The 27495-nt window shown below is 40.7% G+C and overlaps 1 protein-coding gene across 6 annotated transcripts in view; it reads right to left on the reverse strand.

Moving 5' to 3' along the window:
• Positions 1-27495, reverse strand: part of itsn1 (intersectin 1 (SH3 domain protein)) — a 237636-nt gene that overhangs the window by 84677 nt on the left and 125464 nt on the right. For all 6 annotated transcript variants that reach the window (XM_068041138.1, XM_068041136.1, XM_068041137.1 and 3 more), the window contains 4 exons: positions 17394-17527; positions 14138-14355; positions 10874-10995; positions 6234-6466 (listed from right to left, as the gene is read on the reverse strand). In XM_068041138.1, the coding sequence (XP_067897239.1) occupies positions 6234-6466; positions 10874-10995; positions 14138-14355; positions 17394-17527 (707 nt within the window). The remainder of the gene's footprint in view (positions 1-6233; positions 6467-10873; positions 10996-14137; positions 14356-17393; positions 17528-27495) is intronic.

Here is a 27495-nt window from a genome sequence, read left to right on the forward strand (position 1 = left end):
AATACTTTTCCAGCTCTCAATCTGCTCAATCCCACTCTAATCTCTACTTTTGAAACTCTTATCCCTAGTAAAATCCTTACTGTCTCCCACCCTGGCCATTTCCTCTGGTATGAGCCCCTCATCATTGTCCCCTCAAGTCCTGGAGCTGCAGATTTGAATATTATGGCATACCCATTCATCACCAGATCTGCGTGAGCCACATCAAGCTCCATCTGACCCTGCTCTACTTCACTGGATCATTCACTACCAACCATCTCCTTAAACTCCTTCACTTCACCTCCAACGAGTGAGAGCAGCTCATGGACTTCTTTGTTCCTAAGAATGAGATCATCCATTCAAATGGCTTTGCCAAACAAACCCTTCCCCACCAAACCAATCTCCCCTCAAGATTTTCTATTGCCCCAACCCTGAATCTGCACCTTTCTATAGTTTCTCTCCCATCTCTCCTCATGCCCTCTTTAAACTTATCTTGTCTATGAGACATAACTCCTCCTCCTCTTGATCCAAATCCCACTAAACTGCTGAGCATCAGATTCACACAACAAATGGTTCCATCTTCAGATACTGTCTTCCACCCTTTGCAATCTGCAGTAATCAGATTCCACCAAAAAAAAAACTCTAACCGTTTGTCTTTGCAAACTACCTCTTCTTATTCTAAGTCCTTGAATGATTGTCGCCTCCCAAATCAGTGTCCATCTTCCCCACAACTCCATGTTTGAAACTGTCCAATTTGGTTTCCACCCCACTGCAGCACTGAAATGGCACTAAGCAAAGTCACAAATGACAACCTCTGTACTCTTGCTCCTCGTCCTCACTGTTGCCTTTGACATGGTTCCACCTCCCTTCAATGCCTCTCCTCTGTTGTCCAGATGTGTGATTGCCCTTGTCTGATTTCACTCTTACCCCTCTGGTTATAGCCAAAGAATTTCCTATATTGAATTCTCTTCCCAACACTCCACCATTACTAGTGCTCCAAGGATTTATCCTCAGCTGCTCTTTAAATTAAACGTTAGGAAGATTGCAGCCATCGTCTTCAACCAGCCATAAAATAGGTTTTCTTGCCATCATCTCAAAACAAAATTGATCGCTTGTAAACTGTATGTTCTATTAGATGTTAAGCTGAACTTGCAACCTCCTATTTTCTCCATCACAAAGATCACTTAGTCCATTATATGGCTGCTGTCTGCCACTGCTTCAGCTTATCTGCTGCTACAACCTTCACCCATGCTTGTAACCTCCAGACTTAACCATGATAATGCTCTCCTGACCAGTGCCCCCATCTTTCATTCTCCATAAACTTAAACTCATCCAAAATTCTACTCCCCTTATCTCAACACTTACTAAGTCCAGTTCACCAATCACCCCGATGCTTGCTGACTTATCTCCAACAGCTTGATTTTAAAAATCAACATCCTCATGCTCAAACCTCTCCATAGCCTCAAGCGTCCCATCTCTGTGACTTCCTTCTGCTCTACAACTCTACAAGAACTCTGGGCTCCTGCGCATCGCCTCCCCCTCCCCCACAACTTTATCAACCTATAGGCCCCAAGCTCTGGAATTCCCTTCCCAAAACTCTGACTGTGAGAACAGCTAAAGGTCCGAGGGCACATCGGGGATAAATCAGTGTGGAAAGAGAGAGTGTACTGCGAGAACAGGGGGAGGTCCGAGAGCATAGCAGGGTGAAGGAGCAGGGGCAAGAGAACGCGAGCGAAACTGCGAGAGGAAATCAAGGAGGAAAAAAAAGTCAGTGATGTCACAGGAAAGCGGGTAAGTGATTCTTTGCTGAGTATTTCTCTTTTTCTCTCTCTAAACTAGGGCTTCTTTCAAATTAAGAGCCAGGAAATTAATAACCTCAGAGTGAATATAACAGTGAGTGAATTAAGAAGAGTGGTAGCACACAGCAGGTCCAGAGGCATTAACTAAAATTAGCAGTTTAAGCAAGGTACCAACTAGAATCTAAAAGAGAGAAGAGATTTTTTATTTAAGATCACGGATAAGCAGCTGCAACCTATTGTTTGCACTTCCTCTGTCATTTGGGAACTCCAGGACACTTCATGTGTCTTGGGTGATCATGTTTGTAGGAAGTGTCTCCAGCTGCTTGAGCTCAAGTTCAGGAATTCTGAGCTCGAGAGGCAGCTGGACTCCCTGCAGAGCATCAGGGAGCAGGAGTTTCCTGTCTTGTACTTTTCAGGAGGTGGTCACCCCACAGGCAGTAAGAGTTCAGGATACAAGGTGGATGGCCATCTGGAAGAATAGGAAGGAGGTGCAGGAGTGCTTGGGGTGTGTGCCATTCTTAAACAGGTACTCATCTTTGGAGACTGCTGGGAGTCACAGTACCCTGAAGTATAGTCCAGACCATGACACCAATGGGCAAGGGACCGTACAGGAGGGACCAGCAAGGTATAAAACAGCAGTTGTTGTAGGAGATTCCACAGTAAGGGGATAGACAGGCATTTCTGTGACAGTCATCGCGAGTCCTCGATTGTGTGTTATCCTCCCTAGTGTCAGGGTAAAGGATATTACTGCGAGGGTCTAGGATATTCTGCAGAGGGAAGGGAATGAGTCAGAGGTTGTGGTACACATTGGTACCAAAGACATAGTAAGGGTAGGTTTTGAGGTCCAATAGCAAAGGTAGGTATTGAGGTCCTATGGTCAGACTTCCAGGAGCGAAGGAGGAAGTTAAAAAAGTAGGACCAAGGTGGTGGTAATCGCTGGATTACTCCCAGTGGCACTTGTTAGTGAGAGTAGAAACAGAAAGAGAGGGAAGATCAATGCATGTCCTGAAGCTTGCTGCAGGAGGGAGGGCTTCAGATTCTTGGGGCATTGGGACCAGTTCTGGGGAAGGTGGCACTTATTCAAAAGAGATGGGTTGCATCTCAACAGGACTGGGAACAATGCCCTCGCGGCAGATTCACTAGTGTGGTTGGGGAGGGTTTAAACTAAACTGGCAGCGTGTTGGGCACCAGCATATACAAGTAGAAAAGAGGAATAAGGTGCATAATGTGAGTGTGTTGGACAGTACTAGAGAAGGGAGTAGTCCATATTAGATTGGAGCAGACTGAGAAGGGCTTCAAGGAATGCAAAGACAGGTTTACAATGCATGTATGTGTACACACAAAGTGTAGTGAATAAGGCTGGTGAGCTGCAAGCACAAATATCAGTATGGGAATATGATGTAGTGGCTTAAAAATGGTGAGGACTGGGTGCTTAATATACAAGGATATAAAGTGTTCAGAAAAAAGGGAGGTGGGGTGGCTGTGCTGATTAAGGAAGACATTGTAGTGCTGGAAAGAGGGGAGGGCCTTGAGAGGGCAAGGACAGAATCCATTTGGTTAGTGCTGAGAGGCAAAAAGGGCATGATAACGCTACTGGGGGTATTCTGTAGACTTTCAATAGGGAGAAAGATATAGAGGAGAAAATCTGCAAGAAAATCACAGATGTGACATTGGGGGACTTTAATTACCCAAATATCAACTGGGTTAATCTTAGAGTAAAGGGAAAGGAGGGGGAGAAATTTCTGGATTGTTTTCAGGAGAACCTCCTTGATCAGTATGTTCTTGGCCCAACTAGGAAGGAGGCATTGCTGGATCTGGTGTTGGGAAATGAGGTGGGCCAAGTGGACCAAGTGTCTGTGGGGACTTAGAGTGATCTTCATATCATAAGGTTTAGACTCATAATGCAGAAAAGCAAGGAATAATATAATGTAGAACAGCTAGATTGGAAGAGGGCTAATTTCAATGTGATGAGAAGGGATATAGCCAGGATAAAATGGAACCAAAGGCTGACAGGAAACACTAACGGAACAATGGATTATCTTTAAGGAAGAGATGCTTCAGGTACAGGCTAGGTACATTCCAACAAGGGCAAAACGTAGGGGAACCAAAACCAGGGCTCCTTAGAGGAGGGAAATAGAGATTAGAAACAAAAAAAAAGGGCCCATGCTGCATGCCAGGTGAATTCTTCAAGTCAAAAACTGGCCATATACAATAAGTTGTGAGGGGAGGTGATGAGAACAATAAGACTGGAAAAGAAAGACTATGAGAACAGTCAACATAAAAGGGAACCCCAAGATCTTCTACCCGCTTACTATTTACATGCCGATAGAAGAGGTGGAGTGGGGCCTATTGGGGCAGAGATGGTAATATATGCTTCAAGGCACAGGGCAAGGCTAGAATACATAATGAGTACTTTGTATCAGTGTTTCCTAATGAAAAGGATGCTGACAAAATATTGGTAGAAGTGGAGAGAGTAGAGGCAATGGATAGGGTATAAAGCAAAAGGGAGGTCCTAATGGTAAGGATGGCTGCACCTCAGGTAGATAAGTCGCTTGGTCTGGATGGCTTGCAACCCAGGTTGCGAATGGAAGTGGGGGGTGGAGATAGCTTATCATAATCTAATCTTCCCTGGATATGGGGGAAGTGCCAGACGATTGGAGAGTATCAAATGTGACACCCTTATTCAAGACAGAATGCAAGGACAGTCCGACCAACTACAGGCCAGTTAACAACATTGGTGGTGGGTAAGGTTTTACAAACAATAATTGGGGAAAAAATAAATCAGACATTGGTAGAGATTTCAGTTAATTAAGGAGAGCCAGCACAGATTTGTAAAAGGTAGATCATGCTTGATTAATCAAATTGAATTTTTTGATGAAGTAACAGAGAAGGTCGATGAAGGGAATACAGTGGATGTTGTCTGTATGGATTTTAAGAAAGCGTTTAATGAAGGACCACATTAAAAGGTGGTTAACAAAATTCAGGTTCATGGAATAGAAGGGTCAGTGCGCAATTGGATAAAAAAAATTGGCTTAAGGACAGAAAACAGCGAGTCGTGGTAAATGTTTGTTTTTCAGACTGGAAGATGGTAGACAGTGGTATTCCCCAAGGGTCAGTCCCAGGACCACTGCCTTTTTGCTATATATAAAAATGACTCGGATCTTGGGATATAAGAGTAGAATTTCAAAATTTGCTGACAATACCAAACTTGGGAGGAGCAGCAAACAGTGATGATGACTAAAAACCACCTGCAACAGGACACAGATAGGCTAGCAGAATGGTCAGACAAGTGTGATGTGATGCATGTTGGCAGAAGGGATAAGGTGAGGCAATACAGAATTAATGGCACAGTTCTGAAGCGTGTGCAAGAACAGAGGGACCTGGGGATGCATGTGCATCGATCTTTGAAGGTGGCAGAGAGTGGTTTGAAAATCATATGGGATCTTTAGCTTCATAAATATAGAGGCATGGAGTACAAAAGCAGGGAAGCTATGCTACACCTTTATAAAGCTCTGGTTAGGCTACAACTAGAGTATTGCGTCCAGTTCTGGTTACCACACATTAGGAAGGATGTGAGGGTCCTTGAGGGGGTGCAGAAGTAATTTACCAGAATGGTTCCAGGGATAGGGGATTTTAGTTGCAAGGTTAAGCTGGAAAAGCTGGGGTCATCCTCTCTGCAGCAAAGGAGATCGAGGGGAAGTTTGATAGAGGTATACAAGATTATGACAGGCTTAGATAAGTTAGACAAGGAAAAGCTGTTCCCATTAACTAATGGCACATTGGCATTTTAGTTCAACAATGCAATTTCTTATTTCAAAACATGCAGTTATCTATGTATATACAAGGTTTGCAAGCATCCGTTGCACTCAAAAGTATTCAAGATACTATATTTTTCCAATTGACCTGGAGCCAGAATTGTATAAGTATCTGGCAATCTACAAACTTCTCTAACCCAAAAGTAATTAAATGCTGCTAACTTAGGACCTATTTAGGCCAGTTCCCTACAGAGTACCTCAGCAATGACCCCATGAAGGAACAGACATGGTTAGCATGCTAAACACAACAGCTGTCTAGATCGCAGATTTCTGGTCAGTCACACTTGTACACTTGGCTGAGTTCACAATGGGCTATTTGTTACTCTGTAACCATGCCCCAACAAGAATTAGAAGAGGTGGTGGAAGGGGATACCACAATTCCTGATGGTGTTACAAAATAAATCTTAAAGCTAGAAAACATCATGCAAAGATTACAGCAATATTTTTAGTTTTAAACAAAAAGCTTATGTGCTAACTGAAAGCTCAGTGCCTTGAACGGCAAATTATTGTTTCATTTGTACTTAACCATCTGTGTGCATTCATTCAAGAGAAAATGTGATTGATATATACCAAGATGCTGCAACTGAGATTAAATAATAGCGGTTATATGTGAGAAAGCTGAAAACTGTACACTTGTACCTACGTTGAGCTAAAATCTGCCCAATTGGAGGACATGGCAGGCTCAGTAATTGGCTGTGCAACACTTGCAGCCACCGTGTGAGGAGCAATCTTTGCAGTAAGCTTCGTTCCAGGTTGCAAATTGGGTGGCACTTCATGCTCTGGAATTTTCTCTGCATAGTTAGCAGGAAACCATCCAGTTTTGCCTTTGAGTTCACCTCCAAGCCATCCAGGTTCTCCAGTCTGACTTTCATCCACCTGTCAAAAAGTAATTTAGCAGCGTTGAATTGTATCTTGAAAGCTACTCTTCAAAACATTGCTGAATGTGCAAGGCAGGCGGCTAGATTTTACCTCAGAATGACCCCATGGCTTTGCCTTGCATTAAAACCTGGTCTATTGTCGTCAATTCATACTGATTACCCATGTTTCTGACTTGAAAATTTGTTCTTTTAATTTTAATATACCTGTGTCCAGCAGTTCACAAGTATTGCATGACTAAAGAAATGATTGAACAGAAAGCAGCCCCACTGTTTTTTTTAAAATTTGCCGAGTATCACAGCAAGAACGTGCCTAAACTCAGTAAAAAATCTTCCTAGCTGGAACTAATGTTAGTGAGACATGGTGTGCAACTGCTGGCTAAGCATCAGCAACCACCTTGGAATCACAAAAATTTCAAGTTTTAGAAAAGTTTCTTAAAATTCTCAATTTCCAGCAGTAAGTCAAAATATTTCCCGATTAGGAATAGTGAGCACATTGAACAATTTTTTTTTTGCTTTTAAAAGAGCTGACAATTCAGATGCTTTATGAATTCTGAAAACTTATACACTAACTTTGGTACTTAGAAGTTACAACACTTGCATGCAGAATCAGTATAAAGCAGTTGGGCGGAGGTGGGGGGGTGGGGGTGGGGAGAGAATATTCAGACTTCAGAAGGCGCACAGCAGATGAGATCAACAGATGGACTTCACAGACATGCACCAGTGAATACATGAAGATACACCATTCCCATCATGTCATCACCACATTTAGCTTACTGAACACAGTTAATGACCCTTCATCCTCAAGGGATGAAATTTCCTACTCTTAAACCAACCCATTGCCAAGTTGCAAAATTAACTCCTCAAAATAATTTATTTCTAGATATTAGTTTGCCGAGTCCCAGAATCTACCCATTCCTATTTGAGTTTACCCCTAATTACCATATGCAGTTAATACCAACATTTTTAGATGCGGTGGAGAAATCAAAGTGAAGGTGACTACTTTCCTCAGGAAGTCTTCAATTCACAATTGTGGCAGTTCCACTGCAGAGTTAATTCCCTAGCCTCTAAGTTAAATTCATGGCAGTTTGGTTGCAGATTCATCTACTTGGAACTATAATCATATTTCAGTCAACCACAATTATAGAAATCGAAGAGAATTTCACCCCTCTTCAGTGACATTCAAATGATGTGCGACTCTGCAATAATTTTCCACTATATTCCTGGGCTGTCAATTACACCCAATTTAGAATTATACTACAAATTTGTCTGATATATGCCTGAGACACATCTCAACATACTTGCCTAGATGCAAGCATTGTTACATGATTCCGATGACGTATCAAAATGTACCATTGTGCCATTAATCAATAAATTACATGAATAGAAAGCACCATTAACCAGCCATTATAAGTACAGTATACATCCTATTTAAGGGCACTGATTTGTAGTTTCACAAAAAAATGGATGGAATTTCAGAATTCTATCCCAAAATACTGGTAAAAATTTTTAAATCTCAAGTCATAAAAACAGAATTTGATGTAGTCATGATATACCAGTGCCCTTTGTCATATTCTTTCACTAGCTCTTCTGATACAAAGAAAAATATGCAAGTACACAAAACAAATGGAACCCCCCCCCCCAATATTGCTGCAGCTGACTTACCCATTCCCCTTTAACCTCCAACAGGAAAGCAAAAGATCAAAAAGGGCAGTAAAACAAAAAGTTACAAAATCTCATTAGCAATTAAAAAAACAGGATTTCAAAATACTTTCTTCAACTGTCTAAACTGGGTGGGGAGAATGTATAGATTAATGACAAGAGGATTATCAAATATCTGGCCCATTTGGTTGTTTTGCCATAAGGTGGAAAACTTATCCTGGAAGAAAAATAAAAATTCATTACACAGAAGAGGCAGTAGTAATGCATTCTTAAAATGCTGCCACTTACATGAATTTAGAAGGTGGTAAGCAGGACAGAAATAGAGAATACAAATGAAGAATTTAAATGAAACTGCAATCAAAAGGGTAATTTGAGTTTAGTGTGAAAGCCAAATTTAGGATTGAAATTATCAAGTTCTTTTTGCAAAGAGCGGTCAACACATGGAATGGGTATCCAGATAGCGTAGCGGAAGTAAACATATGGAACCATTTAGCAATCGATGCTATGATGGGATGGGGGCAAATACAAGATCTAGAAGCAGCCAAATTACTTTCCCCATTTACCTTTTGATCTTGTAAGCTTTTTAACTTGGGTTTTAATGCAGCATCTTCCAGTGAGGTAATGTACCCTCATTTCAAATCAGCATTTATTTTCTTTTTAAAAGTCTGAATTTGGGTCAAGCTATATGATCCAAGTTATTATTTATAATCTGATCTGCAAAGATTATGAAAGTGAACAGCTCTGATGTTGGTATGATGTTGCTCATGGAATAAAAGGGACAGTAGCAACATGGATACGGAACTGGCCGAGTGACAGGAAATAAAGAGTAGTGGTGAATGGATGTTTTTCGGACTGGAAGGAGGTTTGTATTGAGTTCCCCAGGGGTCACTGTTTGGACCCTTGCTGCTCCTGATATATATTAATGGCCTACACCTTGGTGTACTGGGCACAAGTTCAAAGTTTGCGGATGGTACAGAACTTGGAAGCATTGTGAACTGAGGAGGATGGTGTAGAACCTCAAAAGGACAGAGACAAATTGGTGGAATGGGCGGACAGGTGGCAGATGAAGTTCAATGCAGAGAAATGTGAAGCGATTCATTTTGGTAGGCAGAACATGGAAAGACAATATGAAATAAAGGGGACAATTCCAAAGGGGGTGTAGGAATAGAGGGACCTGCGTGTATATGTGCATAAGTCATTGAAGGCGGCAGGACAGGTTGAGAGCAGTTAATAAATCATAGAGCATCCTGGGCTTTATTAATAGGGGCATAGAGTATAAGAGCAAGGAAGTTAGTATAAGACACTAGTTCGGCCTCAGCTGGAGTATTGCGTCCAGTTCTGTGCACCGCACTTTAGGAAAGATGTGAGGGCATTGGAGAGAGTACAGAAAAGATACACGAGAATGGTTCCATAGATGAGGAGTTTCAGATATGAAGACAGATTGGAGAAATTAGGACTGTTTCCCTTGGAGAAGGTTGAGAGGTGATTTGATAGAGGTATTCAAAATCACAAGGGGTCTGGACAGAGTAGATAGGGAGAAACTGTTCACATTCATGAAAGGATAGAGACTGAGAGGGCACAGATTTCAAGTAATTGGTAAAAGAAGCAAAAGTGACATGAGGAAAAACTTTTTCACGTAGCGAGTAGTTAAGGTCTGGAATGCACTGCCCAAGAGTGTGGTGGAGGCAGGGTCAACTGAAGCATGCAAAAGGGAATTAGACTGTTATACGAGAAGGAAGAATATGCAGGGTTACGGGGAGAAGGTGGGGGAATGTAACTAAGTGAATTGCTCTTTCGGGGAGCCGGTGCAGGCACGATGTGCCGAATGGCTTCCTTCTGCGCTGCAACAATTCTGTGAATTCTGAGAGATATGAATTCTTAGAAAAGTGATAGTTGAGATTAGTTCCTGGTATTGCTATGCTCTGGCACCTGTTAGAAATGTTAATATCCAACTTGTGATCAATCTCTAACTTATAGGAGAAAAATTATTACTCCATTTGCTAGAATTGCTTTATCCCAAGTGATGTCAACAAATGCTCAATTTGAACTCGGGAGGCAGCAATCATGCTGGACGACAATGAACTCAATTTTAAAATAAAGTTCCCTTGCTCCATCTAAATCTGATGGTGCATTTCCACAGAAGATTGATTCTATTTTTTAGAATCCGATACATTCATTTCTTCCCATTTTACATACACTAAAATAAAGCATTAAGAAATGGGCAAATTATATTTGGAAATTAACAAATCACAGAATGCTTTACCTGGCAGCAAGATAGATTACTTAGCATTTTCCTGCCTCAAAACTGCAAAATAAATTTGCACTATTTTTATGATCTTTGCTATATAAACGTTATTTTTGACAATTCTATAGAATAACTCAAAAATTAGAAACATTTGGCAACTCGCAGGTGAATTGTGAACTACCACTACAGAAAGGCACATAGCTATGTAATATTTTAATTCAAGTAATTTTATGAATCTAAATATCTCTCAGCATAACCCACTACTGCAGTACTGAATTAAGCCTGAATGTCACAAAAATGTTATTTTCTGGACTGCTACTCAGACAAAAAAAAAATTGTAGGAGAGATATTTTCAACTTTTGTTACTAATATTTAAAAAGTTGTAAACTCAAAAAAATTAAAGCATTCATGTTTAAAAACTGGATTGTTCAGCTCCATTTCCCATCTTAAAACCACAATGTATTACTAGATGTTTCATAGAGAAAGATGTGGAATGCTTACCATTATGACATCCCCAGGATGAATAGTAAGCTCATCATGGCTCCTAGCTTCAAATGGATACAATGCTCTATAATATACAACCTTAACACCATCTTGATCAGTATTTACAGAAGTCGGCTTTTCTATTAAGAGGAGAGAAATGAAAAAAGTAACTAATGTTGGAACTTGTTTTTAAAAACAAAAGATTACCTTCCTCTTAATGTTGAAGCTAAAACTTCACACAATTAAGAATTCATGTTGCAACACGCAGACCTCTAAGATTTGAAAACTTTACTTTGTCTTTACTGTGACATGATCAATAATCATAGCTGTAACAATAGTCTGAACGCATGCAGGAATACCGTTGAAGGAATTCCACTTGTCAAATTGGGCACTACAGATTTTAGATGTAGACTTTTTCCCCATTGTAATCTGGTAGTTAGCAATCTTAATAGACGTGAAACTACCAAACCTGGAGTCTAAATTGATTCAAACCTGTTTGAAACAGGCCAATTCAGATTCATACTCAACGTTCTGCTCTGTTATAAACAGCAATAAATTGCTTCAGTGCCTCTTGCGCCTTTACCTAAGGGATGTAGCTCTCTCCACTCAGCAGGAAACAATACATTTCTGGCCAAGGGACTTTATTTTTACCAATCAAATTTGAATTTAAAAATTTCAATGAGAGAGATTGCTACACTTCACTAATCTTATAATTCATCAATTCTTACATTTCCACCAGGTGGGTACCAGTTCAAATTCTAAAGCCGCCCCACTGTGAATGAGCCAGACAGAGGTGCGATTATGCTAGTTCCTAAGTGGAAACATATACGGATCTTGTGACAACACAGCACTGCACTTCACAGTAATAAAACTTGTACTACTGTTCACTATGGTAAAATGCTAGCAATAAAAAAAAAAGAGTCCTTTCAGAAAATATAGAACAGCTGAATTAACAAGTTCTTTTATCGGCTTTCTTTCTATTCATTCTTAAAAATATCCAGGAACTTTTTTTTTTAAACTGTGACTGTTTAAAACAAGGAACAGACTAGCAGAGAGAGAATATAAATATGGAGATACTTTATGAAAGCTGACCTCGCAGAAAACACTGGAACAAAGATCAACTAGACTACTACTCTGCACAACTGCTCTCATGAGGTATGCTGGTGACTAATACTTACACTTCCACCTGAGAAAATATTTAATTACCCACGTCCACAATATTAAAATCACTCAGCTCAAAGTCCTTTGGATGAGAAATTAAACCACAATCCCTTCTGCCTGTTCCCGTGGTTCAAGTGGGCATTAACTAACTTACAGCATTAGTGGAAGAAATTGCTGGTAATTTTCCCACTGGTCAATATTCCTCCCTCAGCCCATACCAATCAAAACAAATTAACTGGCAATTCATCTCTAACTTTTGAGACACATTGCTGACCATCATTTTTGCGTACACAAGTCAGTGTACTTGTAACTGTGTGAAATGCTTGGAGACGTTCTGACATTAGACACTAAATATGACTGCCTGGCTGTATATCTATATACAAAGAGAACAAAGAAATAAAGAAAATTACAGCATAGGAACAGGCCCTTCGGCCCTCCAAGCCTACGCCGATCCAAATCCTCTATCTAAACCTGTCGCCTATTTTCTAAGGGTCTGTATCTCTTTACTTCCTGCCCATTCATGTATCTGTCTAGATACATCTTAAAAGACGCTATCGTGCCCGTGTCTACCACCTCCACTGGCAATGCGTTCCATGCACCCACCGTCACAGTCACATCATTCATACATGCCAGACTCCTGTCCCACCTTTCCTGGGTATGCCCTGTTCTCCTGCCAGGATACGCCTTACAAATGGCGGCAGAGTGGTATCCAGTCTGGAAGTCGGCAATAACTCCAGCACCCATGAAGGCCCATGGCTTCAGCTCAAATAAGGCTGATTACCCTCTGCTTCAACTCATGAAGTGCTGTTCCTCCACATAGAGCATTATTTGGAGGAAGCAATAAGGAAAGCAAGGTTGGGGACTTCAACATGCATTAAGTGGTTTCATAGTACACAACGGACCAGAACAATCCAGTCCTAAAGGACACAAAATGTCAGGCTGAGCCTGCAACAACTGAAGCAACCAACATGAGGGACTAAACTGCTTAAACTCGACCATCCCTGACAAGGAGTAACCACCACAGTCTTTGTGAATACAATGGCTCATATTCACTATTAGGACACCTTCATATCATATAGTGCAGTAATACCACCATAATGAATGGGGGAGACTAAAGACAGATAGAGTCACTAGGCCTTGAAGACCATGGGCTCATATTTTGTTCGGGCTGTAAACAGCTTTCCCTCAAGCTAAATAATTGCAGAGTGTTACCGCACCAGTATATACTCAATGTGGAAAGTTACGCAGGTATGTTCTATCTACATAAAGCAGGATAAATCCAATCCAACCAATTATCATCTTATTAGCCTCCTCTGATAGGAGTCATTAACTGTAGCAACAAATGACACCTACTCAGCAAAACCTGCTCACTGTTGCTTAATTGTTGCTATGTTAGAACAATTCAGATCCAGATCTTGCTTCAAGGCTAATCTAGGAATGGAATCCTGGATGAAAAAGGATGAAGATGCCCCCAGTGGCTCCATTGGTATAACTGCCACATATCAAAAAAACAGAAAGTCCCAGGTTTGATTGCCAGTCTGCCAAAACATAGCTGCTACAGGATGGCAGCAAGTATAATGATGGAATTCAGCAGTCAGGTTAAAAAGGCATGGTTCTCATTCCTATCCAGTGATTTTTGCTGGAAAGTATAAACTTCATGAGGACAGTATATAGCAGATGCATTGCTCCCACAGTTCAGCAGCCTATTAACACTCACTATTCAGGCTTACACTTAAAACAGTTTGGCAAATATAAGAAAGGACCGTCTTGGTAATTATGGATAAGGGTGGCCATTCTATCCAGCTTGGCTCCTCCATTCAGTATTACCCTAAAGTTTCATTATATCACTAGATTGGTTCTTAACTGACTGTAGGTTTTGTTCTCTTCCATTCTGTCAAAGAGTCTATTGTACACATTGATCACCGCATTCATGAAAAAAAACTGATATCACTAAATTTGCCTTCAATTAGTTTGACCTAATGACCAGTGTCCTACTCCTCAAATTTAATTTGAAGCTATTCTCCACATTTACCTTTTCCAAACTTTCCTCAACAGTGCGGCCAACATTGCAAGGAGATAGAAAATTGGTTTAAAAAAAAATTGCAATTAGCTAAAGATTACCTGGTGCCTGCCATCCAATCCGAGACTGCTCTTTCAATGGCTGCAGGTGCTGTTGAAACATTCTGCTTAATACCTCCTGCTTGCTTTTATCCTCTGGTTCTTTCTTGTGAGAAGTTTCTTCCCGTCTTCGATTTTCCTCTTCCTGGAGATTTCGCAGTCTTTCTTCCTCATCTTTTTGAACTTGTTCCTGCCAAAGTTTATCACGTTCTTGGGCAGATCTAAAAATAAATATTTAAATTTTTCTTCAAACTTTTGCAAGACGCATTTTATAAATACAGCAATTACAACTGGAGGAGTCTTACATTGCATCATTATCCTTTAGAAAGTCAAAAGTAGTACATTTCTTGAACTAAAACAAAATTCCAAGACCTAGCAAAACCACATTCGTGAAAAAGTTCACGACAAGCCTAGCCATATTCATTATCCTTTTAGCCACTTTGAAAGAAATAACTCACCATTTGCTCAATTATGAATAGGACTGCACTGTTAACCAATGCCTTTTACAAGTACAATACCTTCCTGTGCCAATTGCATATTTAACTGTTCTCCTTCCCCTCCAACATAAAACATTGTTCTTCAGTTTTCTATATTCCCTAATCACAAGAAATCTTCCTTCCCCTTTATAGGCAATTTCTTTCACTCAATTAAATGGCTGCATGAGTAGTTAGTTGCTTGCTCTCCAATGAGACGAATGTGCACGACAAGATGACCTTCCCATGCCCCGCTTTCGAGCGAAACCTCCCATGCTGTAGCATGTTTCAACTGTCAGCGCAGAACATGAGTCAAACAGCATCACCAGTAGTGATGATAGCAATCAGAATATTAGGCAGAGTCAAGCAATTAGAAATGGTCATTTAAATTCACACTTGTGGGAAACCTTTCCTGTATCTGCATGCATCATTCCTTCCTTTGACTGCCCAGGAATGAACATTTCTGTTAAGCTGTTCCTGAAAAATAAATTAAATGAAAGAACACAAAAATGGGTACAGCCGTCACATGAAAACCAATTAGAAAAACAGTACTACACAAACAGAGGAAGGCACAAACCAGAAAACATTTTTTTTTAAAAAACCTTTGAGGCTATATTTGCTCTTTTAACTCCAGAGAAGTGGCTGCTCCTGTTTTGAAGTCTGAATCCTTTGGCTGCTGCTCATTTGACTTATATGGGCATGGGTATCTAAAGTACCTCAAAGTTACACTTCAATGTTCTGAAGCTAATTCAACAACCTAATTACCTTCAATTTGCTCATGTGAGCAACATAATGGAGGAGATGATAGGCAAACACTGAGCACCTCAACTGCTACATTAGTAAAATTAACTGCTTCAATTTATTCTCGAAAATATAACCACTGATCCAAAATAATTTGTTAAATTCAGCGAAGAGGAATTAGATTTATAGAGGTTTTTCAAATTGCGAAGCGTTTTGATAGAGGAAAGTCTTTCCCACATTGCTCTAATTGGGAAGTCAGTGACAAGGGTTATTAAATTAAAATAATCAAGCACGAGGTGGGAGGTCAGGAGAAATTTCTTGAAACAGCATGGGTTACAGCATGGATGCTTTACTACACAGGGTGATTAAGATACAGACTGCAGCATTTTTTTTGTAAAAGGGAACACTGGATAAACATTTGAAGCAGAGGAAGATACAGGGCGACATAGACAGCGAGTGGCTTTCATTTTTGATTGTAGCAACACAGACATGATGGGGTGCATAGCCCATTTGTGTTCCATAAAATTCTATGTTTAAAAAAAAACTAGTTAAAATCTTCTGAAAATTGACATTTTCTTAAAGGTAAATTGCACCATTGATGATACCTAAACCATCTATTGAAGTTCAGTCTCTCTCGCAAGAGAGCTACGATGTTAACTCTCCTCTGCGTGTTCCTCCCTGACTGCAGATTCCCTTTCTCTGAGCTTTTAATACTGCTGCCTGTTCTTGGTTTGCTAAGTATGAAAAAGGAAACATTAAAATAGCAACTGAATATAAAAATGACAGACATCTCAAAAACAGTAGCCTAGTCAAATTACTTCTTTTAAAAGGAATTGTACAGTAGCTCCCTTGAGGACATGGGCAGAAGCACCATCATATAGCAGACCAGAAGGTCTCAGATTCCACATCTGGCCTGTGCCGAGCTAGTTGATCTCAGCTAGGGCAGCAGGTGGGCCACTACAAATGGCTTCAACACCAGATGGATTACATAGGGGTAAAAACATCAGTATTCCCACACCTGATTAACATTTATTCACCAACTCCCACTGCAAAAATGGCAAGTGTGGATACAGGGGTGGGGAGGAAAGAACAGGATCAAACTTGACTGTGATAAACTTGCCAAATAAACCTGCCAAAACTCAGTTTAGACTTGCATGAAGAATGTTCACCTCACCTCTCAGAGGTCACTGACACCTGTAAAACTGCAGCACAGCTAAGCACCTTTTGTAGAAATGGTTTGAAAAGAGGAGAAAATTGGAAATAAATGGAAAGTAGAACTGGGATAACATTCTTGGTGTTGCAAAATCTTTAACCCACTACAGACATGTTACAACATATGGAATAAGCTGCTGGCAAACCCTGGCAATTTTATACAACTTGTCCTTATAGATTAAGCCTTTTAAGCGGTATCATTCTGGTGAACCTATTCTATCACACTTCCAAGGCCATTGGGGGGGGAGGGAGCGGGCAAGAGAAGAGAATAGAGGAGAGAGGGAAGAGAGGAGAGAGGGAAGAGAGGAGAGAGGGAAGAGAGGAGATTGAGAACAAACCTGAAATCTTTGTGCTTGTCCTTTTTTTAAAAAAAATATGTAAGACGATAAAAATTGCATAAGCTGCAGTTCTATTATTCCAACTGACTCAATGCACTATACCGGTGATCTTTTCTCCTATATTTTCCAGAATACTCAACTTTTGTACATCTTCTGGATAAACTCAACATCGGTGATGGTGTGATGGTCTGGAAGTAGATGCATCCCCATATCCTTCACTACAGGAGAGGCGGGGAGGATGCAGCAGGAAAACTAAGAGGGAAAAGGGGACACAAACACCTCATACCAGCAAAAAAAAAAAAAATCAAAAAGGATTTCATTGGCAATGGATATAGTGGGGTAAAGTTCAAGGGTAGCAGTGAGTAAAGTAGCAGAGAAATCAGTTACTGACCTTGATATTTACTAAAGAATGCCTCACCCTCTCTGTGGTGCTAGTAATGTTTTCCAGTAGCTTGGAAACTGCACAAATATTGTAGGTGAATAAAATTCGAATACCTCTGGGCAGCATCTTTTTCATGCTGTCTTTCAAGTTCTGCTGCCCTCCGCTCCTGCTCCTTCTGCTTTTGCTTTTCAAGTTCGGCTTTCTTCTGTTGCTGCAATTGCTGTTTGCTATGAATTTCTCTCAGTTCCTATAATTAAACAAAGGTGCACAGCATAAAGATTTAATTTATAAAAATTAGGAACGCTGTCAACCTTGAAACACTCAGTTGGAGATATCTCAAATGCCTGCCTACACAACCTGATGAAATGAAAAAAACTGGACCAAGGCATTCTTTCCCTGTCTTCTCAATCGCACTACTGTATTAAAAGAACAGACTTCAGATGATGTACACAGTACCATATCCCAATGATGTGAAAGCAAATTTTGAAAAAAAAAGTTAGTACAACATACACGGGTGAAAGCCAAGCTGTTGGAAAAAAACAATACTTGTAATTAGAAGTCAAGCTTCAAAATCCTAAAACTAAGGTACCAGCAGATTTTAGATATACTAACTTGTACAGCACGTAGCATTGGAAGTTGGAAATGGAATATACCCTTGATACAGGTACAACAAATCAAATCAGAGTATTTTCAACTATACCACTATTAGCAAAACGTCTTGCGTTTCCTACAGCCTGATCTTGGAGGATGTTAATTGTTATAACAGCCATATATACCATTGTGAAAGGATTCAATCATGCAGTGGAAACTTGATTTTTTAGCAGAAGTGCCTTTGAAGGCAAAGAAAGGACATCCAAAAGTTATTGCTTAAAAATAATCAGATAAACAACTGTATTTAATCAAATGTTTAAAGCACAAAAGCTGTTTTTTAATGTTGAAAATGTTGAACCCATGCAACACACAGGATTGCAGGTAGCATAAGCAAAGTGTGCAAGTATTTGAAACTGCAAAATATCACTCCATTCTCGGGCATGTCCAATATACAGGCAACACATGTGTACACTTCAAACAAGGTAGCTGATGGAAAGATTAAGTGCAATAGTTACTGAGCAGCCGCATCAACACAGTAGGAACTTCTTTCAAACTTACAAAAACAGTAGGGGGCTAGGAAGTAAGGAAGAAAATATCTAATGAATAAAGAGGAAACAATACATGATAAAAATTATTTCCTCATTAAGACAACTATATATTTCTAATGCACTATAATACACACTCAAAAGAGGGTAATGCTCAATAGTTTCTGGACATGCACCCTAAAATTCTAATTTAAAAGTCTCTTCCCTCCTCCGTAAAGCTGGAAAATTTTCAACCTCCAGAATCTTCAGGGAGATGTTCAGCAGCTTGAAGACAAGCCCCAATATATGGCTCCACAAGTAGCAATGAAAATCATCAACCTTTCTGTCCTTAACTGACTACTGAGGTCCTTGAGCAGGTAGGCAAAATTTGCTAGCCAATGTTAAGTTTCTAGGCCTATCATCCGTCACAAATCTATTACTAGAAAAAAAATACTGAATTGCATGGCTTCCTGTGGAGACACTGGTACAGCTCAAAGCCCAAAAACAGCCTAAGCGGAGTGGGAGGGGATTAAATAAAATACTTATAAATGGAAAAGACTCTCCTTTCCCCTACACTTTATGGTATGAATTATGACAGGACTCCTGATCACTCAAGAGCAATGTATACTAGTATCAGATGCAAGCTTTGATGCAACAGTGCATTAGAACAAAATGAAAATGCATCTTTCTGAAATGATTGTAAACTTTGATAATTAAACAGCACTGAGAAAAATATTCTAATTCTATTTGTTTTTGCAGGGTGGAAAAGATTGAAGAAAAATATAGCTCATTTGTCTGAACCCTTGTATGGTCAAAAGTAGACAGTTGAAATATCAATGTACGGTGGAATGATGAGCTTCCAAAATACCTTATACAGATTAGAAAAATATGATTTATGTTTTATGTTTGTGCGTAATTACGCTACTTGCATTTGGGTATCCACACAGTGCCTCCTGAAGTCATCAATAACTTAGAGAACACTGCTGAATAGAAGAATGGAAAGAAGCAAGATCGAGTGACGGATAAACTACTCCAGCGTGAGTATGATTCACCAACCTAGCTTGGATGTCAAGGTGTTAGTGGTCTAAGAAGAAAGTAACTCGGAGCAAAGCCAAGGGTAAAGGCACATCAAAGAGCATCTTGTTAGTCAAGATCAATACAGTAGCTTAAAAATGATATCCAGTTCAACAGAATCCACCCACAGCCAATAAATCTCTTTAATGTTTAGTTTATTAGAAGCCTATGTCCCCAAGCAACTATGCAGAGTGCGAAATACTACTTAATTATGTATATTTAGGAATTAAAAGGCCATTATCAAAATCCTGTACACACTTCTCAATTGTAACTTTTAGAACTAAGCATTACTTGAACTGTGCATTTCTAAATAGAAAATTCAGGTTTATACACAAGCCAGAATGAAAACATGTAGATACCACATAGAGTAAACTGATACTATGAGCTCAACAATACTCCAGCGTTGGCTACTCGTCCAGACTAATTCAACAGGGATGCTAAATAGAATAAATCCTTTGTTCTATTTTGTCCCCTTTATCTCCTAAAGGCAGTGACTCATGTGAGTCTAGACAATGATTGTTTATTCAGCAGGCTACACAACCATGCAGGGCAAAAGTCAGGCCTGATTTAGTCTACACTAAATTTATATCCACACATACACTTTCCAGCAGAGGTTGCTGGATAGAAATCAACAGTAGGAATCATGGGTGATTTTCTCACTCCATTAAGACCAATTTATTGCCCCAATGAGGTTGGATAAGTCTGGGGTTTTAATATCTTTACAGCTTACTGCCTTCAGAGGAGCTGCCAGAAGTTAAGATTACAAATGGAAAATGTGCGAAACACAAATATAAAATATCTGTGCTCTTCAGATTTTACATCTTGATATTTACTGAAATGACACTGAAATTTGGGCAAAGTAAAAGTTATGGTACGAGCTACTTGTTCTGATAGGATAGGTGAAGAATAAAAGTAGCAGAGTGTTTCTGGTAGTTTCAGTCACATGTTTGATGTGTTTTAAGCTCTGAATTAACTGCCTAATATTATTCTTCTGCAGTACTCTCAAACTCTAAATCAATATTATTTAAGTTTGTTCTGGTTTCTAAATTCAATTTCTGCACAATATTTGTCATTCTTCAAATCTATAGGCTGTGAGGAAAAAGACTCAAATCTGTATTACAGATTTTGCATAGGAGTCTTCCCCACCCATCATACCCATTCCCCACCTGCCCCCACCCTCCCAAGTTCTCAATACTCTGACGCAAACACCAGAAGGTACCAGGCTCAATCTCTATTCTCTGCTATATGAGCTGATCTCATGAAAGGCTGCGATAAGGGTGATGCAATTTTTCTCAAATTCTTTGGCTTAGGGAAAAAGAAAATAATTAAATCCGTATACACACACCTGTCAACAATGGGACAATCCTTGCTTCAATCTTCTACACTTAGTTGTCGGGCGTGGATCTGCGGTAGCACTCTTGTCTCTGATTCAGAAGGCTTAAGCCCCACGCCAAAGCCTCAAGTGCATAACCTAGGCTGACTCTTAAATGCAGTACTGAGGGAGTGTTACCCCATCAGTGGTGCCATTTTTTTTGGATAAGACACTAAACTGAGGCCACCTTTCAGGATGTCAAAAAACATCCTATAGCACTATTGAAAGATGGTCTTGTGGTCTCACAATTAATATCACCAAGGTAGATTATCTGGTTATTTATCGTTCCTGTTTGAGGTTTCACTCGGTTCATATTGGCTGCTGCATTCTCCTATACTACTGTGGCTACATTTAAACTTCATTGGCTTGGAAAAACCTGGGAGTGCTCAGAGGTCATGACTGACTACAAAAATGCAAGGTATTCCCCCCTATTGTCGAGGCTTACACATGATCATGGGGAGCAAGAAATCAGATGGCTGGCATTGCTTGTGGAACTGGTATGACTCAATGCATTCAGAAATGGAGGAGAGAATTAGTGGGGCAGATGCAAAAATGATGTTTGAATGACAAAGTTCAGCTGCCCAAATAAAGGTGACAACAACTTGTATTTATACAACATAATAAAGCGACACAAGGCGCTTTACAGAAGCATTATAATACAAAGTATGACACCAAGCCACAAAAGGAAATATTAGGACAGATGGCCAAAAGCTTGCTCAAAGAATTAGATTTTTTTTAATGATTAGATTAGATTAGAGATACAGCACTGAAACAGACCCATTTATACTAATCCTACACTAATCCCATATTCCTACCAAACATCCCCACCTGTCCCTATATTTCCCTACCACCTACCTATACTAGTGACAATTTATAATGGCCAATTTACCTACCAACCTGCAAGTCTTTTGGCTTGTAGGAGGAAACCGGAGCACCCGGAGAAAACCCACGCAGACACAGGGAGAACTTGCAAACTCCACACAGGCAGTACCCAGAATCGAACCCGGGTCCCTGGAGCTGTGAGGCTGCAGTGCTAACCACTGCGCCGGTTTTAAGGAGTGTCTTAAAGGAGGAAAGCAAGAGGCAGAGGTGTACAGGGAGGGTATCCCAGAGCAACTGGAAGTATAGCCAACAATGGTGGAGTGATTAAAACCAGGGATGCACAAGAGGCCAGAATTACAGAAGCGCAGACACCTTTGGAAAGTTGTGTAGCTGGAGATACAGAGAGGCAAGGCAATGGAGGGATTTGAAAACAAGGATGAGAATTTTAAAATCAAGATGTTGCTTGACTGGGAGCCAATGTAAGTCAGTGAGCAAGGGGTGCTAGGGGAACAGATAATGGTGCCAGTGTCTTAACTCTCAGCAGAGTTTTGGATGGCCTCAAGTTTACAGAGAGTAGAATGTGCGACATCAGTCTGGAGTGCGTTGGAATAGTCAAGTCTATAGGTAACAATGGCATTGATGAGTGTTTCAGGAGCAGATCAGCTGAGATGAAGTTGGGTAACATTACGGAGGTGGAAATAGGCGCTCTTAGTGATGGCACGAATAATGAGGTTCGAAGCACATCTCAGTCAAATATGATACCAAGTTCGCAAACAGACTAGCTTAATCTCAGACTGTTGCCAGGGTGAGGGATGGAGTCAGTAGCTAGGGAACAGAGTTTGAAGCAGGGACCAAAAACAATGGCTTTTGTCTAACCAATAATTAAATGCAGGAAATTTCTTCTCATCCAGTACTAGACGTCGGATAGCACTGGAGGAGTAGAGAGAAATGGAGGTGAGGTAGAGCCGAATGTCGTCAGTGTGCATGTGAAAACTAACACTGTAATTTTAGGAGGTCGTCACTGAGGGGAAGCATGCAGATGAGAAATAGGAGGGGGCCAAGGATAGGTCCTTGGGGGACACCAGAGGTAATGGTGCAGGAGCAGGAAGAGAAGCCATTTCAAGTGATTCCCTGGCTATGATTATATAGATAAGAATGGAACCAGGAGAGAGCAGTCCCACCCAGTTGGACAAGCGTGGAGGCACGTTGGAGGAGGATGATGTGGTCACCAATGTCAAAGGCTGCAGCAAGATTGAGGAGAGAAACTCTAACTTTGTTTTTGTAAATTTATTTGTGGGATATTGGCGTCGCTGGCTAAGCCAGCATTTGTTTCCCATTCCTAATTGCCCTTGAGAAGATGGTAGTGAGCTGCCTTCTTCAACCGCTGCAGTCCTTGGGGTATAGGTACACCTGTTAGGAAGGGAGTTCCAGGATTTTGACCCAGTGACTGTGAAGGAACGGTGATATAGTTCCAAGTCAGGATGGTGTGCGACTTGGAGGGCAACTTGAAGGTGGTGGTGCTTCCATGCATCTAATGGTCGTGTCCTTCTAGGGGGTAGAGGTCATGGGTTTGGAAGTTGCTGTTGAAGGAGCCTTGGTGAGTTGCTGCAGTGCATCTTGTATATGGTACACTCTGCTGCCACTGTGCATCAGTGGTGGAGAGTGTGAATGTTGAAGGTGGTGGATGGGGTGCCAATCAAGGAGGCTGCTTTGTCCTGGATGGTGTCGAGCTTCTTGAGTGTTGTTGGAGCTGCACCCATCCAGGCAAGTGGAAAGTATTCCATCACACTCCTGACTTGTGCCTTGTAGATGGTGGACAGGCATTTGGGAGTCAGGAGGTGAGTTACTCGCCACAGAATTCCCAGCCTCTGACCTCTTGCAGCCACAGCATTTATGTGACTGGTCCTGTTCAGTTTCTCATAAATGGTAACCCCCAGGATGTTGATAGTGGCAGATTCAGCGATGATAATACCATTGAAGGTCAAGGGGAGATGGCTAGATTCTCTCTTGTTGAGGTGGTCATTGCCTGGCACTTGTGTGGCATGAACGTTACTTGCCACTTATCAGCCCAAGTCTGTATGTTGTCCAGGTCTTGCTGCATATGGACACAGGCTGCTTCAGTATGAGGAGTCACGAATGGTAAACATTTTGCAATCAGCGAACATCCCCACTTCTGACCTTATGATGGAGGGAAGGTCATTGATGAAGCAGCTGAAGATGGTTGGGCTGAGGGCACTACCCTGAGGAACTCCTGCAGTGATGCCCTGGGACTGAGATGATTGACCTCCAACAACCACAACCATCTTCCTTTGTCAGTCACATAGGATATCATTTGTGACTTTGATAAAGAGCTGTTTCAGTACTGTGGAAGAGGCAGAAACCTGATTGGAGGAATTTAAACATGGAGTACTGGGAAAGATGGGAACGGATTTGGGAGGCAACAACACATTCAAGGACTTTGGAGAGGAAAAGGAGGTTGAAGATGGGACAGTAGTTTGCAAAGGTTGTGCGGTCAAGGGTTTTTTTTTTGAGGAAAGGGGTGATAACTGCAGATTTAAAACGGAGAGAGGGACAACACTTGAAGAGAACACATTGTTTACAACATTGGCTAACATGGGGACCAAGAGGGGAAGTTGTGTGATCAGCACTTTAGTAGGAATAGGGTCGAGGGAACAGGAGGTGGGTGTCATGGACAAGATGAGCTCAAAGAGGGCATATGGGGAGACAGGAGAGAAACTAGTTAAAGATGAGAGCTCAGGGCTAAGGTGGGGGGAGCATTATAGGAAGTTTGCCTGGGTGGGCTAGTGGAAGGGAGGAACGCAGCAGAGGCAGCTGATTGGATGGTCTTAGTGACAAAGAAATCCAATGCGCTCTTTGCCCTTATTGTTGGGAGGTTAAGGTGGAGGGAACAGGGGAAAGGGATTTAAGATGACCGTTTGGAGTTGAGAAAAGCAGCCAGGGGTTATCTTTGTACTCCAAGATGATCTGGAATAGTGAGCAGATTTAGCAGATAAGAGCAGGACCCAATAGTGTTTTAAGTGTTCCAGCCAGGTCTGGCAGTGGATAGCTAAACCAGCTGTCTGCCATATCTTATCAAGTCTGCATCCCTTGGACTTAAGGGAGTGGATACAAGGGCCGCACAGAGGGAACGCCAATAGGAGAGAGAATGATCTTTTTACAAACATATGAATTAGGAGAAGTAGGCCATTTGACCCCTCAAGCCTGCTCTGCCATTCAATAAGATCATGGCTGATCTGTTTGTGTTTCGAATTCCACACAGCCATCTACCCCCGATGCCCCTTGCCTAAGAATCTATCTACCTCCACCTTAAAAATATTCAAGGTCCCCACCTCCTGAGTCAGAGTTCCAAAGTTGTACAAACTCAGAAAAAAATTTCTCCTCATCTCCGATTTAAAAGGACATCCCCTAATGTTAAAACAGTGCCCCCTAGTTCTGGACTCCTCCACAAGAGGAAACATCCTCTCCATATACACCCTGTGGACCATTCAGGATCTTATATACTTTAATCAAGCCTCCCCTCACTCTAAATTCCAGTGAAAACAAGCCCAATCTGTCCAACCTTTCCTCCCAAGCCAACCCGCTCATTCCAGTTATCAATCTAGTAAACCTCCTCTGAACCGCCTCCAATGCATTTACATCCTTCCTTAAATGAGACCAAAACTGCACACAGTATTTGAGATGTGGTCTCACCAATGCTCTGTATAACTGAAGCATAACATCCTTACTTCTATTTTTGATTCCTCTCTTAATAAAGGATAGCATTCCATTAGCTTCTTTATTACTTGCTGTAGTTGCATAGTAACTTCTTTTGACTCGTGCACTATAACACCTAGATCCCTCTGCACCTTGGAGTTCTGCAGTCGTTCTCCGTTTAAGTAATACTCTGCTTTTTTATTCTTCCTGACAAAGTGAACAACTTCACATTTTCCCACATTATACTCCATCAGCCAAATTTTTGCCCACTCACTCAACCTATCGATATTGGTCTGCAAGCTCCTTACGCCCTCTTCACAACATACTTTCCTACCTATCTTTGTGCCATCCCCAAATTTAGCTACCATGCCATCGCTCTCCTCATCTAAGTCACTGATGGAAAATATAAAAAGTTCCCTTATTGGGGACTAGGGCACCAAAGATGGAGGTGAGGGTGCGGTTGAGCAAATCAGTAGCTGCAAAAATGTTGTGGGGAACAGCGGGTCAAAGGCTAGATAGTTGAGATTTTGAAAGTGTAGCTCTAAGTAAATAAGGGGATTTGTTTTTGCCAGGGATGGATACTGAAGGAGGTATGGTTGGGGCATGGAAGGGGGATGTGGGTGAAGAGTGATATAAGGAAGTGATGAGAGATCGCATTATCTGTAATTGATATGATGGATTGAGCAAGACCACATGAGATGACAAGGTCAATAAAGATGCTGTATTAAGCTACAGCCTTAAAAATTGGTGATGTTAATACAGCTAGGTTGCTGCTCCAGCCAAAAAAAATTCAGGACACCTTTAATGTGACTTTCATGCATGAGACTACAAAACCAAGTTATGGGGATTTGTGCACAATCCAATAGTGTTTAAATAAATAAGCATTACTTCTTAGATGTAAAAGCCATTGGATGATTAATTTGCATTTCTGGATATTCTGAACTCTCAAACCACACAAAAAAAGACAGTAAATTGTACTGTGGAATAATTGTGCTGTAAACACATTAAGATTAGTTTTAATATAGTTGCTGTATTTACAACCACTGCATTTTTTGATGTTAAACAAACATGCACCAACACACGCCTTTGCAAACATGTTCACAATAGGCGAGATGTCTGAAAACAGTTCGGATGAATTCTTTTGCCCATGGGCTATCACTTAAATTGAAACTTTTAGCACTATTTTAAAAGTGATACTTCAGGTAGGAAATTGCAGGCTCATATGTACCTAGCCGATGATGCATGTAGGAAATATTTTACAATTCCATTTAGAAATGCATTTCAACAGCTGTGCAGAAGCGCATTTAGGGAAGAAACCTTTAAAAAGAAGTCTAAGTGGTTCACGCAGCACAGGATGAAGCCCAGGCACTGCAGCAACACATCGTCCACAGCCACAGACTGGAAGAAAGAAATGCTCAGATTTAACAAAAAAAAAAGCCTCTGAAGCAACTAAGACAGACTCAAAGATAAATTGATAACTACACAGTCAGACTTAATTAAAAGTAAACAGCACTCTCTCCAGCATTAAATTCTATAATAGTTGGTTATTCCAAAAGCAATGCATTCTCAAATGATATTTTTTTTTTTCCAAACACCACATGGCACCAACATGCTTTACATTTTAAATCAACTCATTTTGTGTCAAAGTGTCCTTAATATAGATATAATGGGCCATTTTGTAGTTAGGGACACAAATTCTATATTATTTTTGACAAAACTGTGTTGAGATCTAATTTTAGTGAACAAACCATAACTAGCAGTCTTTTTCTATATTAAAGTGATGGTCAGTCTTCTACATCACAAGGTTATAGGAGTGAAACCTTTCATTAAAAAAAAACTATAAAAGCGAAGAGTTGCCAAACAAAATGCAAACCCAGATGCTAATGGACAGATATGAATTTCCAACTTTTAACTATAATACTGTTGCACTGTTTCATCTCACCCTTCAGCTACAAACAAAGAACTGTAAACTAACGGGTGGGATCCGTGTCGCATTCAACATATAATTGATTCATAATCCTTTCCCACCATCACATCCGTCCTCATCCAAGTGTCTAAGGTTAGATTAAGAATAAATCTCATCACTAACAGTCTACCCATAACTAATTTATTGGAATG

Source organism: Heterodontus francisci, chromosome 10 (genome assembly GCF_036365525.1).
Source record: "Heterodontus francisci isolate sHetFra1 chromosome 10, sHetFra1.hap1, whole genome shotgun sequence".
NCBI lineage: Eukaryota > Metazoa > Chordata > Chondrichthyes > Heterodontiformes > Heterodontidae > Heterodontus > Heterodontus francisci.